This window comes from Eumetopias jubatus, unplaced genomic scaffold (assembly GCF_037043125.1).
Source record: "Eumetopias jubatus isolate StellerSeaLion01/CBP00866 unplaced genomic scaffold, mEumJub1_p1.0 scaffold_1, whole genome shotgun sequence".
Taxonomy (NCBI): domain Eukaryota; kingdom Metazoa; phylum Chordata; class Mammalia; order Carnivora; family Otariidae; genus Eumetopias; species Eumetopias jubatus.
This window is the reverse complement of record NW_028274807.1, coordinates 73,559,108-73,574,732: the sequence shown is the minus strand read 5'-3', so window position 1 is coordinate 73,574,732 and position 15,625 is coordinate 73,559,108. Positions and strand designations below refer to the sequence as shown.

General features: G+C 40.8%; 1 protein-coding gene across 1 annotated transcript in view; it reads right to left on the bottom strand.

Annotated features, from left to right (window-relative positions):
• The window catches only part of ATP13A5 (ATPase 13A5), a 115,752-nt gene that overhangs the window by 41,619 nt on the left and 58,508 nt on the right, over positions 1–15,625 (bottom strand). Inside the window, exons 13-20 of the mRNA XM_028101090.2 lie at positions 14,543–14,604; positions 12,706–12,856; positions 10,322–10,408; positions 9,482–9,638; positions 7,411–7,528; positions 3,864–3,988; positions 2,891–3,051; positions 726–851 (exon numbers count right to left, since the gene is read on the bottom strand). Coding sequence (XP_027956891.2) covers positions 726–851; positions 2,891–3,051; positions 3,864–3,988; positions 7,411–7,528; positions 9,482–9,638; positions 10,322–10,408; positions 12,706–12,856; positions 14,543–14,604 — 987 coding nt within the window. The remainder of the gene's footprint in view (positions 1–725; positions 852–2,890; positions 3,052–3,863; positions 3,989–7,410; positions 7,529–9,481; positions 9,639–10,321; positions 10,409–12,705; positions 12,857–14,542; positions 14,605–15,625) is intronic.

Below are 15,625 nucleotides of genomic sequence, written 5' to 3'. Positions count from 1 at the left end.
AGGTTCTATTCTCAGGTCTGGTCCAACTAGCTGGGCAAACCTTCCACAAGGGACCTTACCACTCTGAGTCTCAGCTGCCCCAACTCCTCAAGGAGGAACTGCACTAACAGCTTTCTAGAAGCCTCTGGGGTTGAGATTCAATGGTCCTTGACTGATAAGGCAACAGAATTTTCAAGAAACTGCTAACAGATGGTTGCTGCCCTCAGCTTGTGCTCCACTTATCTCTTTCACACTGACAGCACAACCCTGCACAGCACTATTTTTAAATAGACACACAGAGGACAAGATAACAAATGATTTTGAAAATAAACCATGGGCCTTTGTTTCCTGCTGTTGTAATTTAAGAATCCAGACAGGACAGGGAATAGAGCTCAGCCTGACATTGAGTTGGTGGCTTTCAGAGAGAGGCTGACCCACAAAACAGGCAGAGCATTTGGAAATATTTGGAGATACTCCCTGCTGGGGAGGGAGAGATAGAGGAAGGCTGAGATTGGGCTGGCCATGAGTCCGAGGAGCTGGACCAGAGCTCAGACTCTGAAGAAGGGCTCATGCACATAGGCAGGACCAGGTAGGGCTAGAGAACTTCTGAAGGAGCAGTGCCCCTTTGGGGATGTTTATTCCCCAAATCTGAGATAACCTCACCGATCATCACCTTCACTTCTCTCTTCTTTTTCAACTCACTAATTTGAGAGCAAAACAAAACACTTCATTTCACCAGTACTTACTTTTGGAAGCAAGCTGTTGAAATGCTGAACTATCACTTGGTATGACTTCCCACTCATTGCAAAATGGTAACAGCTCCCTCTTGCTCCATCAGGCACTGAACTGTTCCCAATGTTAAGGTAGGTTTCCTAAATTCAAAAGGGCATAGTTTCCACATGGGTTCTCAAGGAATGTCTCTGCTTTCCTGTGTTTTATGGAAGGAAGTGTGTTTAAATTACATAACAGTGGGAAGGCCAGCAAATACATAATGTATAATTTGTCCATGGAACTTAGACTTGGATGAAGAAGACACTCCTAATGTCCTCCCCAAATTATATGAACATATGAGACATTGACAACATAATGCTTGGGATCTTGTCCTAGGAGATAATACATGTAATATTAGTCTACTAAGGAAATCCTTCCAAGGTACCAGTTAATGATTCCAAAGAAGAGTAGAAAACATTCTTTCCTTCTCTTTCTTCTCCTCTTCTTGCCGACTTTTATTTCCTAAGATCTTTTACCGTTCGTTCATTCATTCATTCACACATCATGCCCCAATTTCTTCCCTGTAAGATAGGCAGCCTCCTTCTTTGGAGCCTAACTCCTTATAGCACTTGCCTTCTCCCCACCTCAACAGGTGACACGCTCCCTCACGGTGCCCAGCTCCTCATGCATATCCTATGTGCCATTGCACCAGTTCGACTCCTTTGCTGAAACCCTTTCTCTCCTGCCCTCCACCTATCAGTGTGTCTCATCACTGCATTCTAGCCCCACCTGGTCAGCCCCAAGAGAGAGCTCCAGTGAATGCACATGCACTCATTGTGCCAACAGCTGATCATGTTTTTTCATGCAATATTTCTCAGAGGTCCTTACATTAGTGTAAGACTCTGAGTTCAAATAGTATAAAAGGTGAGAAATTTTTTTCATTAGAAGGATCCATCTGAGGGAAAGCATTGTTTTGGGAAGAAAAACATTTTGATGTGCTGAATTGGGAGGCAAAGCAATACACCCCTCCCTTTCCATCCCCCATTGCAAAACAGCCAACAAAAGATATGCTTAAAGCATTCCACATGAGGTAAGGACAGAATTCCTTTTGTTTTCCCTGGAAAGTTGGAGACGGAAAGTGTGGTGGGAGGGAGCCAGAGAGGAGGGGAAAGCCTGAGACTGTGATGTGACTTCTCCCTGCAACAACCAAAAATTCAGTAAAGGTATTACACAGGTGAATGGGTAGTGTGAGTGGACTGTTTGTTAAAAATTAGTGAAGACCTGAGTTTTATCACATAGTGTAATGGAGGCAGCATGCATTCACACAGAAGCAAGTGAATTTGCAAAGAAATAAGCACGAGAAATCTGCTGAAAACATAGAGCTGCCATCTTTTACAGCCAATGCAATGGGGTTTGAGCCAAGTAGGGGCAAAGTCACTCTGTACAGTTGTGCAGTTTGTATACTGAACAAGGCCTACTCTGCACTTAACAATCCAAAGGGCTGGTCAGTCTTGAGGAAGGGAGTATTTTTGTAATTTACCATCTGGAGGACCATCTCCTTGAACTCACATGTAGGCAGAGGTGCTACATTTAGTGATGGGATGTCAGGCTGCTGCTCATTTTCTTCACAAAATCATAGGAAGCTTGCTATCTAGAGAAGCCCAACACCTGTTAACTTCATGTCATGGGCACAGCAAATCTAAATACCCATGGATCTGGGTGCAATCAGACAGACTTAAATTTTATTTCCTGATTTGCAACTTGCCAGTTGTGTGTCTTGGGTAAGCTTACCTTGCTGGGCCTCAGTTTTCTCATTTGCGAAATGAACAGTTTGTCAACTGTATAGGCTAACTGTGAAAATCAAATGAGAAATATGGGTGTAAATCATTGGTTCTCAGCCATGACTGCATATCAGAATCTTGAGGATAAAAGGGCTAGTGCAAGCTCCCAGCCTAGAGATTTGGATTTAATCAATGAAGCCTTGACACTGGAAGCTTAAAAACTCTTCCAGGTGATTTCTTTGCACAGCTAGGGCTGAGAAGTGCTGGTGGAAATGCTAAATGCTTTGCAAACTGCAGAACTCTGGACAGCTGTGAGGGGTTTGGACCATGGTGACTTCTAATGCTGAGAGAAGGCTGCTGGGACCAGGGCTATATGCCATCAGCGCAGGCCACCAGGGGGCTTTCTAACATTTTCTCACACTCTTCTGCAGTCCATTCTCTTGGTTCTCCACCAGCTGCCAAGTCACAGAGGCAGGAAGAAAATCTTCTGGTTCATTGGCTTCGACAAGGATCACTTGGCTTCCTCTAGGAATCATTTCAGAATTCTTTGCCACAGTAATGGCTGTTTGAAGGTTGTCACCTAGATGACAAAGAGAGTCAGCTTGTTTTCTGTATAAATCTCTTAGCAGCCAGAACTGAGCTCTGCCTCTTCTGAGTGGCCATACCACATTGCTGGTGCTCTTTGGGGGCATTTCCCTCTATCTGCCTTATTTTATAACCATTTGGTAGGTGGAACCTCTTGCCCAAGCCTGTCCCTAGTGGTCAAAATCTATGTCTGTATCTCCCTCCCACAATAGCATCATGTCTTGAACATTGCATATTTTCAAAACAAGCACGAATGAAGAAAGACATGGTTAAGCACTTTATGACAGATATTCAGGAGACTGACAGCCCTGAGTGGTGAAGGTAACATAGGCCCACTCTCATAACATGGAACCATCCTTGGAACATGCATTGTCATCAAGCAGAGAACAGAACACTGAAAGCTGAGCCATGCTTGGATTGGACCAGCATATGCCATGCCTGCCCCACAGCCCTGAAGGACAATCCAGTAGAGTCTTTACACCCTTTCCACAGAAGTCTCACTGAGGTTCCTGATGAGCACATATGTATTCTTGTGTTTAAACATTTACTGTGAGCTGACTGGCACTGTGCCAAGCCTGGGTAGGGAGAGGGGACATTAGACATAGAGAATGAAGTATAATCCCTGCTACCAAAGCTTATGGTCATGTTAGGGCCGCTGTTCATGTGCCAGGATAATGGGAGCCCAAGGTAACAAATGACAGCTAAGCATTTTTCCTTCTCTCTCAGCCACATGAACTCACTCAGCTCACATGGTCTTTTCTGATTCCTGGGATACATTGAATGTGTCAGGCCTCCAGAAACACGCACCAGTAATCATCACCGTCCTGATGCGGGCTTCACTCAGTTCCTTCAAGACTGGTTTGGTTTCCTTTTTCAAGCGATTCTCCATTATGAGAAGTCCCAGAAATGTCAACTCTGACTCTGCCTTCTCTCTATGGATTCAGGAGAAGATCAATTTTAAAACTTGTTTATGTAGTCTTGACAGTTGAACTTTATTTTTTCCGCTTAAAAAAATTTCTAAGTTTTATCAATATAATACATGCATATATTTTAACAATCAGAAAGAACCCAAAGCTTGTGATGAAAACCAATAGTCCCTGTCTCCACATCTCCTCACCCCTTCTCCTTCCCAGAGGCAACCACTTCTATATCTTTTGGCAACTTCTCCCAGTTTCAACTCCATTTTTAAAAACAATGTGCTTATCTACAAATTCTGTTGGTTTTTAAAACTTTTGTTAATCATATATATATACATATGTATATTTTATTTCAAAGACCTTTTTTTGACCTTGTAATCATTTAGACATTGATTAAGTAGGTACTGCATATGAGATATCATCGTAATAGTCGGATATGGAATCATTCATTTCAACCTCCCTCCGTAACCTCCAGAAAATACATGACATCAGCCAAGCATTCGAAAAGTGTTCAGAATTTGAAATTGTAAGCTTATTGTCTAACTGGGTTACATTCATTATGTGGAATGGAGTAAATGTCAGGTGACTTTTTCAAAAGTAAATGTGGGGGCCAAGATCTCTTTCTTAATCTCGCATTGTTTCTTTTTCTGTCCAGAGAGGAGTTAAGATTGCAGAAGGAGAGGGAGACTTAGGGATCTAACCTTGCTGTGTACGGTCAATCACCCCCGATGTTGTGTCCTGTCCCACCACCATCTTCCACAGTATGTGACAGAGCTGAGTCTCAGCCTCTCAGATTCCACAAGGTGAAGCAACTTCCCTCTCCCGCCATCTCTCTCTCTGGCATGGTGTAGACTATGCTTTTTCCATCTGCTGATTCAGTTGCCACTCCCCCCCACTTCCTTCACATTTTACGGAAACATACAGAAATCTCTCATCTGCACTTATCGCTTGTCTAGTTTTCTTTGATATTGTTTCTTTTCTATCATGTTGGTGAAACTTGAGAGAGAGAGGAAATAAACACATGGTCAGTAAACCTTTAGGAGAAAGATCAGAGTTGGATTTCTTGGTGAAAAAAATAACTCAAACTTAGATGGGAACATGGTAAAGAAACTTCTCTCTGGGGGTGCTCGGGTGGCTCAGTCAGTTAAGTGGCTGTCTTCGGCTCAGATCATGATCCCAGGGTCCTGGAATCGAGCCCCACATTGGGCTCCATGCTCAGTGGGAAGCCTGCTTCTCTCTCTCCCACTCCCCCTACTTGTGTTCCCTCTCTCTGTGTGTCAAATAAATAAATAAAATCTTAAAAAAAAAAAGAAACTTCTCTCTGGAGTAGAGAACAAGTTACCAAATCTTCATTCAAAAGTCCATTCACCAAATAACTACTCTGTTTTAGACCTTATAGTAGGCACTTCGGTGAATACTCAGATAATTAGATATGAATCCTGCCTTAGTGATCTCAGAGAATATTATAAAAGAAGATTTACCCAATACAGAGTGTGTTAAATTCCCATCATTTAACTTCATGAGTTTCTATTTTAAATTGGACTAATATTTTCTAATTGGCTAGAACTAAAAGAAAGATCCAGAAATCTTTTCACCAGTTTATTCTGGTTTTGGTCTCTATTTTATGACTCTTCCCATCTTTCACCAATTCAGGCACTTAGGCCTTTTGCTACTCTGCAACATTCCCAGCAAAATCCTGTGTCAGGACCCTTGTGTCCACTCTTCCTATTGCCTGCAATGTTCTTCCTCTGGATATCCACATGCTTTGCTCCCCTATTTTACCCATTTCTCTGTTCAAATGTTACCTCCTCAGAAGACTTGCTTGATCACCCCATGTAAAATGGCATTATTATCTAACTCCCCCAGTTAGGATATATGCTTCTGAGGGCAAAGATTTTATTTTATTCAATTCTGAGTCTTCAGTGTCTTGAAGAGCATCTCACACAGAGTCAAGCTCAATAGAAATTTGCTAAACCAATGAAAGAGGGAATTTTGATAAAGTATTTCTTCTGTTTTCTAGTTTGGTTTTTTTTTTTTTTCTAAAAAAAGGAAACTCTTCTACTTCCCTTTTATGATACCAGTTTTTAAAGAAGTTTTTGATTCTCCTGATTGGGAAACTTTGCTGAATATAATTTGATTGTGCTAAAACTCAAAACACTTTTCCTTTTCTCTGTTTGAAAATAGTAACTAAATTTTAAGAAGCATAATAGGAGATTGATATTCTCTACGAAAATCTGAGATGGTTGGTAATCTAGCACATTGTATCATCACTTTCTTATTTTGCTATATTTATAATAATGGCTATCTCTCTAGTAATTTTTAAATGAGAGCATCACAACTGTACTAGTATATGGCAGCTGGGTGGTGACTATCCTTGTCTAGCTACATAAATATTTTTCTTCATACATAACCCTAGCTTTTGTTATTCAAATTTTTTGTCTTGAAATTACAAAATCCTGTGTGTTATGGGTCTTCATGCTTGCTTAAGAATAGCTAACACCTTGAATATTAAATCTGACAGTGCCATTCATTTATTTCAAAATGATCTTTGTGATTCTATTTAGAAGATTAAAATGTCGTGGCTGAAAGGCTCCTTAAAGATGATCCAATTCTATACTTTAGAGATGAGGGAAATAGACACAGTGTAAGGAAGGGACAATGATTCCATTAGAACTGAGGGAGAGAGGTTGTAAATAGTTACACTGAACCAAGGATATCCACATCTTATGCAAAGGTGCTAATTATATATAATTGAGGGTCTCTCTATCAGCAACACAAAATCAAAGATGAAAATGCATAGATAATTTGTTAGTCAATGTTCCACATTATTTCACTATTCCTTTGTCTTAGACAATTTAAAAATAACCTTTAAAAACTGAGAAACATTAAAAAAAAAGAATCTGCGATTATCCTCTAATGAGGACAATTTATACCCTTAATGTAATGAGGAATACTGAATTCTATTTCATATAACTCAACTCGCACACACTACCTCTCCAGATCTGAGGGAGGTGTACTATTGAGCCCTGAAAGAATCCAGGTCTGAAGGATGCAGGAAGTCTGTCACAGTGCCCATTGTCTCCTTCTTTTAAGGAGATAGGACCCCCAGTCAGTCAGCCACATAATGTTCCGAGGCTGAAGGAGTATTGGTTATTTTTGATGGGATGATGGAACGCAGGGCAGAGATAGCTCACTGATGTCTGGGAGTCAGGAGATCTGGACTGCCATTCTTGTTCTACCACCAACCAGCATTGTGACCTCAGCAAGTCTTCCCCAGTATGGCTTAGAATCACCTATTTCCAAATTAGGAGATTGGATGAGATGAGTCTCCATCTCTAGGAGGCTTCCCTGTGATTTGAGTTGTCCTGTCCATCTCCAGCATTCTTTTACCTGATGTACACAGAGCTTACTCTAGTGCCAATTTCTGAGTTCCTTACCGGGCTAATTTCTGTACTTCTGAAAGCTTCTTCATCTTCAAGTCTTTATGGGCCAGGGCAATGACACGGAAGCCTTGTACTGTATAATTCCTCAGTTTCTGTGGGAAATCCTTGGGTACTGTCAAGTGAGAGGAAAGAGGTAAATGTAAGTTCACGTTGAAGGCTACCCAGCTCCTAAACAAGACTCTGGGATCCAGTCACTGTCCCTTGTTTTAAAACTCCAAAAAACACACTTTAATAGAAAAACTACAGCTCCAGCTAAAAGCCACAAACAACTCCATCAGTGTGCTCTTATTATCTTGACAGACATGAATGCCAAAGTTACACTGGTCATTAACTGGGTGTCAAATCCACTGGTTGGGTTTAGTAAGGACAGGCCTCAGGACTGGGTCTACATGAATAAAGTGAGGGAAACAGCTGATCCACTAGACCAGGAGTCAGCAAACTACAGGCCAAATCTGGCCCATTGCTTGTTTTTGTAAATAAAGTTTTATTGAAATGCAGCCATGCCCATTTGTTTACCATCTATGGCTGCTTTGGGGCTGAGTGGTTGAGACAGATACCATGTGGCCTGCAAAACCTAAAGTATTTTCTACCTGGCTCTCTGCAGAAAAGCTTGCTAATCCCTGCTTTAGATGATAGATGATACAACGCCAACATTTATGTATTTTGGCATAGCAGTCATAACTAATATTAAAATACTGATATTTATGGTTTATAGAATACCTATGAAGGTATTAGAAAGAAGCACAGCATTATGGAAGTATATAGTGTCTTAGGTAGCAAAACACCTGATTTCTAGTCTCCACTCTACTGCCAACTAGATCTCTGACCTTGGGCTTGTTAGTTCTCTCTTCTATACCTCAATTTCCCCATTCATAGAAGGAGGGGGTATGGAAGTCTATGTTCCCATTCAGCTCAGACTTTCCGTAGTTCTAAAATGTTCCAGGGGGTGGGGATCAAGGAAAATCCTGGCTCTCTCCATTTCTTAAATACAGGGGGAGAAATCACTGCAGTCGTTATTAGCATATGTCAGAGATCTGAGGTAAGGACAATAAGAAGAATTGAAAGTGCTACCAGAAGGATGAGAGGTGAGAAATGACAGGCCCAAACACTCACAATAGAGCAGGGGCAATAGTCACCAAAAATTTCAAGAAGATACTTGTATCTGTGAGACTGAAAAAAAATTAAACAGCAAAATATAGGCCATCAGTCTGTGAAAGATAGAGTGATAGAGGTAATGGGAGCTCTGAGACAGATCAAAGTCCAAAAAAAGGGGCTGCTTCTAAGGTAAAAATGGCTCTAAGTAGAGGAAGAAGTTAAAGCAATCATTTGCCAAATCTAGAATTGTGTGCACAAGCTGATGGCTATCAGCAATCATAAGGAGAATATAGATGAAAATCAAGAGAAAAAGACCAATTTTACCCAAATGAACTCATTTGAATGCAACAATATTCTTACAAATCTGGGCTGCCGCTTAGAGGGTGCATAGGTTTATAAGACTAAGAAACAATACAAATCAGCTGAAAATCTAGCCTAGAAAGATGAAATTGCTGTGAAAATGATCAATTACATTGCTCTAATACCATCTAATTTACTCTAATCACTTTTTTTGCTAAGAGATTTATCTTGTCTGTATTCTCTTTCCATTGATCTGCACAAGGCCCTTATGTGTTGACAGCCCCCAGAGGTGGTGGGCGGAGCGCCCCAGCTGCAGGATGAGTGCAGGAGCCAGACCTGTCCCATTGGTTCCCAGTGCATGTTTCTCATTCTTACCCTTCCTGGGGACCCTTACATTGCTTCCTGTTTTGGGTCCTGATGTTTGCTTCACATCTCCTTCCCTGATACCCCATTGTAGCTGGACTTTTCTGGATGGACCAAAGCCAGATATTTACTCTCTGCCTGTCCGCCTTGAAATTCTCATCTCTGCCTTATCATACTGGGCCCACTTCTCACTCACTGAGAAAATAATCACCTCCACAGTCATTGATTTAGACTTGTGTGTTTCATGTATTTGGGCTTCTAAAATATTTTACCTCCTGAAAGAGAACAGGGTCAATTAAATGTGTACCTGTTTCAGGCTTGCAGAACTTGGCCAGCATCTCTGGGGCACCCTTCATGTAGACATGGAAGTGATCCTCCCCTGCCATCTGAGCAACCACAGACATCCTCTGCAGACTTGAGGAAAATGGAAACTGACGCAGGATGGCTATGGCTTCCACAGGACTCTGTGAGAGCACCAAGAAAAGGGAGCATAAGATGCCTGTAAGTGAGATTTAGCAGGTGCACACCAACAAACAGGGTTTGCTATGCAATGAACCCAGGGACATCATGAGGTGGTGTATTTGTCACAACATTGATACTTTTCTGCCTGTCTCTAAGGTGATTCCTTCTTCAAGTTGTCTGGTCTGCAAGGCCTTCCCCATGGCTGCCTGGAGAAATCCTAATTATCTTCCAGGCAAAGTTCACAGGTCACTTCATTAGTGGTGCCTCTCTCTCTCAAAAACAGTATTCACTCCCACCTCTGGACTCCTGCAGCTCTTTCTTCAGCCTTTATTATAGCACTTGGCACATTGTCTTGCACTTATTTGCACCTATATGGATTTTTCTACCCACCCATGTATTCCTCCAACACAGAGCCCAACACATCTAGCTCTGAATTCACTCTATCCTTTAGCACATAGCATAGTGCTGTAGCATACATAGGTACTCTGTGAGTGTTTGTTGAATAAATTAAAGGGCAGATTCATGAATAAATTAAGGGATATATTTAGGAATCAAGGAATGAGCAAACCTATGAATACTGTTAGGATAAGGCAAAATAATAGGAATATAAAAATATGTGAAAGTCAGGGGAGATTTACCAGTTCAAAGGAGAAAGAGCCATCTGCTTTAAAAAAGCAAATCATACCCAACTGGATTTTGGTCCTGGTTTTATTATGATGTTTGAATCTGACATCCCAAATTTGTAGTAGTCTGCATTGCAATCTTCCATTATCTGTTTTGAAATGAAAATGTTCATAAGATTCCTTAGAGAAAAATAATAAGAAAGAAATACCTCTCATTTGCATAGTACTTGAATCTTTTCAAAGCCCCTTTCACATATTTTCTCTTCTAGGCCAATTATCTGAATACCATCATTGTCAAATTTCTGTTGATTGATTTATATTAAGGACCTTATTGTAGAATGTCAAAAAGCCAGAAATATGTGACTACAATTTAATAGTAATTGATGGAAGAAATGCTAGCTACAGGCCAATGGTTCTTCCTGAATGGTATGTCTAGTAACTTGACGAGAGTTTGTAGAGACATAGTCTCCAATAGAGCTGAGCACATTAGCCCTCAGATAATTTAGGATTGGGTCTTGAGATAAACATGGGATTATTTCTTATTCTATATCTATGTTACTAACCTAATTGCTTAGCTAGAGAATTAGCAAGTTAGTTGCTCTCAAATTAGAATGCACATTTGAAAATAGTTTGTATTCCTTGGATGTTACAACAGTATAAGTTATACCATCTGAGAAACCAATATTGACTGAAAATACAGGAAAGGCCGTCCATTGTACAAATCAGAAAATAGGAGACAACATCTGGCCTCTGCCCTATCACTCTCCTGTTTAATCTTGGGGACATTACTCCATTTCTCCAAGTCTCAGATTTCTTCCGAAAAATATTCTGATATCCCTTCTAGCGCTAAAATTCTTAGAGTCTACGAGGACATTCCCCCCCCCCCCTTATGTGTCATGAAAGGTTCCTAACCACCAAAGGATATTTAACTGGAGACTCCTTCTCACCTAGCTTTAAACTCAGCAAATCACCTTGTACTTTCATGCTTTGTTTGGGGTGGATACCACTGTTCTTAAAGACAGTGCTTTTTGCAGAGCTAATACTAAAGATGTATGTTCCCATGCAAGGCCCCAACTTGTATGTTATTTGTACAAACAGATCAACACCCCTCAATGGAGAAGAGGCACTGTCAGAACCAGGACCAATGTCACATATAGTAATAATGACCCTAAGCAGCTCATCATTGTGTCAACTCAAATGATGCTGCTAATGACATTATTTGTAAGGATTACACTGATTCTTCCCCCATTAAGATCCAGGAAAGTGATTACTGCTTTGTCTTTATGTCAAAAGTTTCTCCACAACAAATGCTCGAATTTTAACTTACTGATATCAGAAATTTCCCTCTTAACCAGGTTTCCTCTTTCATTACTTTGGCTTCTAGAAAGCTACAATTTTCCCACTATCCATCTTTAAATTAAACTTTGTGAGGTGTATTTCATGTCCCTGCAATCATTTGTTTTCATCCCTTCACCATTCTGTTTAAATGCTGTCCTGTAGTTGATGTATTATTGTCAGTAGCTTTAAAACATTTTTTTTGAGAACAGAATAATGTAATTAATTAAATAGTGAATGAATGAGTGACCTCCACTTGTTGGGCACTTTACAGTGCAAACAGCCCCTGTAGTCTCATAGGCTCAATGCTTACCACAAGCCTGTGAATGAGGCATCATTATTATAAATGCACACATGAGGTAACAGACTCAGAGTCTTGGTTCTGGATTTGGGGTCATGTAGCTAGAAAGTGGTGGAGTTGAGAGGTCTGCCCACCATGTCACGACAGCCACCAGGATGGTTTTATACCCCTTAACTGTCATTCATACTCAGATCAGAAAACTAAGCTGGTTGAACTGGGGGACCTTCACTTTGGTGTCTAGACCTATACTAACACAGTAGCTACCAGCCATTTGTGGCTATTTACATTTAAATTAATTAAATTGAGTAAAATTAAAAATTCATTTTCTCAGTTGCATAGCCACATTTCAAGTAGTCGATAGCCACATGTGGCTAGTGGCTAATATACTGAACAGCACTGCTTTAGGCTATTGTTTCTCTGAGTGTGTTACGAAGATTAATTGTACCATGTTTTGGCCTGTCAAGGTTTTGTGGTCAAGTAGGTTTGGTAAATGCTGCATATCATAGTCACTCTTGAATATTCACAGTGTACTACAATTTATTAAAGAAATCCTGTAGTTAAGAAATCAACTTTACTTTCTTAAAATAGCAGTTCCCAAAATTATTTGATCATGGAACACTTTCATGTTGCAATCATTAACAGAGTTCTTTGGAGCAGAGGTTGGGAAATTCAGGTAGAGTCAGACCTTCATTCACATATTGTTATAAATCTTCTCTGGGTTTCAACCAAAGTTAGAAAAGCTTTGCCACTCCCAGTAAGGATCTCTTCAAGTTTTTCTCATTTAGTCATACCAAGAAACTATCACCTTACCCAGGCAGTGCCCTCAAACATTTTGAGGTCCAGTGGGTCTCCCTGGATGATCCCATTGAGAAGGATCAGAGAGTGGCAGCTGGCCATGGCAGCACACAGTGGGCTCCACGGCAAAGCCTTGCCTGAGGCAAAGCTATGGACTTCCTGAAAACTGATAGAGAAGATGATTAATAAGTGAAGGTCTTCAAGAAAATCATTTTACACATTCTGCCCCTTAAATCTTACCAATATAGAGTTTTAATAATACTCAACTCTTATGATCAAATTCTTCCATAGCTCCCCATGCCCTATATGATAAAGTCTGAGCACTTGGATATAATCACAGAGACTTCTGTCAGATTATTGCAGCCAGGACCTATGGTGGGAGTACTAGTGGAAGGCTCAGACTGACACTTGCAAGCTCTGCAGAGTAGGCTCTAGAAAGTCACACCCCAGGCAAGAGGTCTCTGGGCCAGTGAAGTAGCAGGGATGGGAAGGAAGACTGCCTGCTGGTTTCTTTTTCCTTCAAGTAAAAGCTTATCTCGACTCTGAAATGTTTCTCATAACTCAGCCCTTTGCCCTTTGTCTTATTTCCTGAAACTCCTGTCATGGATGTCCAGCATCTGAAGCTCACTTTCCTCTATGACAGTAGACTGGCTGGATTTACATTCCCCTCCTCCCATTTTACAGCCAAACAATAATTGTATCCAGTTTTCTCTATACTCCAAAATCTTACTTGGGGAAAGGGAAGGAAAGGAAGGGTGAAAGCTGCAAACATCCCATTCCCCTTTCACTAGTCTGGCCAATAAAGGGCAAAGCGGTGCCTGTCTGGACAAAAGCCTGGCCCAGCCATCTGAGCAACCAGGAGCTGAACCACATGAGTAGGGATGAACCCAAGTATCTTCTGCAATGTCGCACTGCCTGTCTGCTGTTATCTTTTGCCAGAGCTATGCCTGGCCCCATCACTGCCTTGGGGAGTTCTTGCATGACTTCTTCAATGACAGAGCCTCAGCCATGTTTGGAGCCAAGGTGGAGTATCCAGAGCTTAAGAGCTGGGGGATTTGCACTTGGACTGAGAAGGCAGATCTCAGCCCCACAGAGAAGGGAGCTAGGGCCCTCCCCTCTCTAACTCCATTCTGGGGTAACGTCTCTGTGATTCCTCTCCCCCCTCCCGTGGCCAGCTTTTAGCCCATGTCTATAAAAATTTTAGCCATATATGCTTCAAGATTCTATTTCAAGTGGTATCTCTGTCAGATAGTTTTCCTCATTCTATTCATTTTCAAAACTAATTTCTACCATTTATCTACTATGTTATTCTAAAATCCAGGACTGTGTATTATATCAAGCAATCATTATCATTTCTTCTTCTCTATTCTGTTATGTGTGCCTTAACAGTAGCCCTTTCCACAGCCTGTATAGTGTATAGAAGGTGGGTGCATTTGTGCCTTTTTTTCCCATGAGATGTGAGCTCCGTGAGGGAGGGGACAGAGCTCTTCTTTTCTGGACTACCTGCCCCCAACCACCACTACCACCAGCCCGCTAGCCACCAGCAAGTCTTTGCAGTTTTTAATTAAGCACAGTTCTGATTTCACCCTTTATTCCTCTGTTTTATTCATTCAATTCCTTACTCATCCAACTCATTCTGTTTTTCATGTGGAGTTTGAAGGTCTACTTTCCCTGTCTGATTTTGTACTTAGAACTCATTTAATTTAACAAATTAGAATAACTGGGAAGTAGTTCTAGTAAATTATTATATATATTTTATGTGACATTCATCCCTCACCACTGGGAGGATGGATCTGAGTAGCACGAAGATAGCCACACCAATCCCACATTCCATCTTTGCTAAAGTGCCTACCTTTTGTCAGCAGTTGGGATGGTCCCCCAGAGGTCCAGCCCATCTTCTGTAAGAGTGCCAGTCTGGAAGAAATTAGAATTGGTGTTAACATAAGATTTAGAGCTTTTAATTATATCATGACTTAAACAAAACCCAAGCTCCCAAGAAATTAAAGTAGATCTAGTTGTCCAAAGCCCTTGTTTGTAGACATCAAATTTTAAATTAGAGAAGGGTACCTGAAGGAAAGATTCAACAAGTGACAAATGATTCCCCAAAAGCCTATGTTGACAATTAAATGACTCTAGATACTAGTCATTACAATAAAATGTGAGTATTCTGTTTTTGTGTGTTTATTGTTGTACTTGCTGTTGTTAAACAAGAGGCATTCAGTGAATGGAAATCCAATAAGAACAAGTGCGAGTTTGACTTTCAGTTGGCACCTGCTATCTTTCTAAAGCAGAGCTCAGAGTTTTTTCTTTCTTTTCAAGACTATTTAGTTCATTGTCTGCCATCTGGTTCATAGCAATTTTATGGGTGATGTGGTGACTGTCCAGATTGATAATGAAATGTTGATAAAGGGCTTTGAGAGTTTAGAGAGAAATGAAGTGCTAATAATAAATATTCATTAATGCCCATGAATGGGTTTTATTGTTAGATCAAGAGGGAAATGGTCGGGAGATTTGATTTGCTGTATTATGAGGGAGTATTTGTCACATAATGTAACAGAGAAAGCAACATGAAACTAAGTACTATCACAGCACTTTGAATTTGCTCATTGCTTCAGAGTCCACTATTAATTACAGACCCCAGTGTCTTTATGCAAGAAGCCAACTCCCGGAGTAAGCACGAGGCCCCACTGCTTCAGCACTGTCAAGGCTGAGCAAAGCACTACTAAGGGCTGGGGTGTATCCCTTTTTGCTACTGACACCCAGGTCTCTGTCATCATTCTTTTAAAAGTCATTTCTGTATTAGACAGTGAATTTTCTAGTCGTCTTTCAAATGACATTTCTGTCATTAGAAGACATTAAGTCAGCATAATGCTTTACAATGAAGTGCTTACAATACTTCCAATTTTTACAACTGAATAAACAGGGAAGGGACATT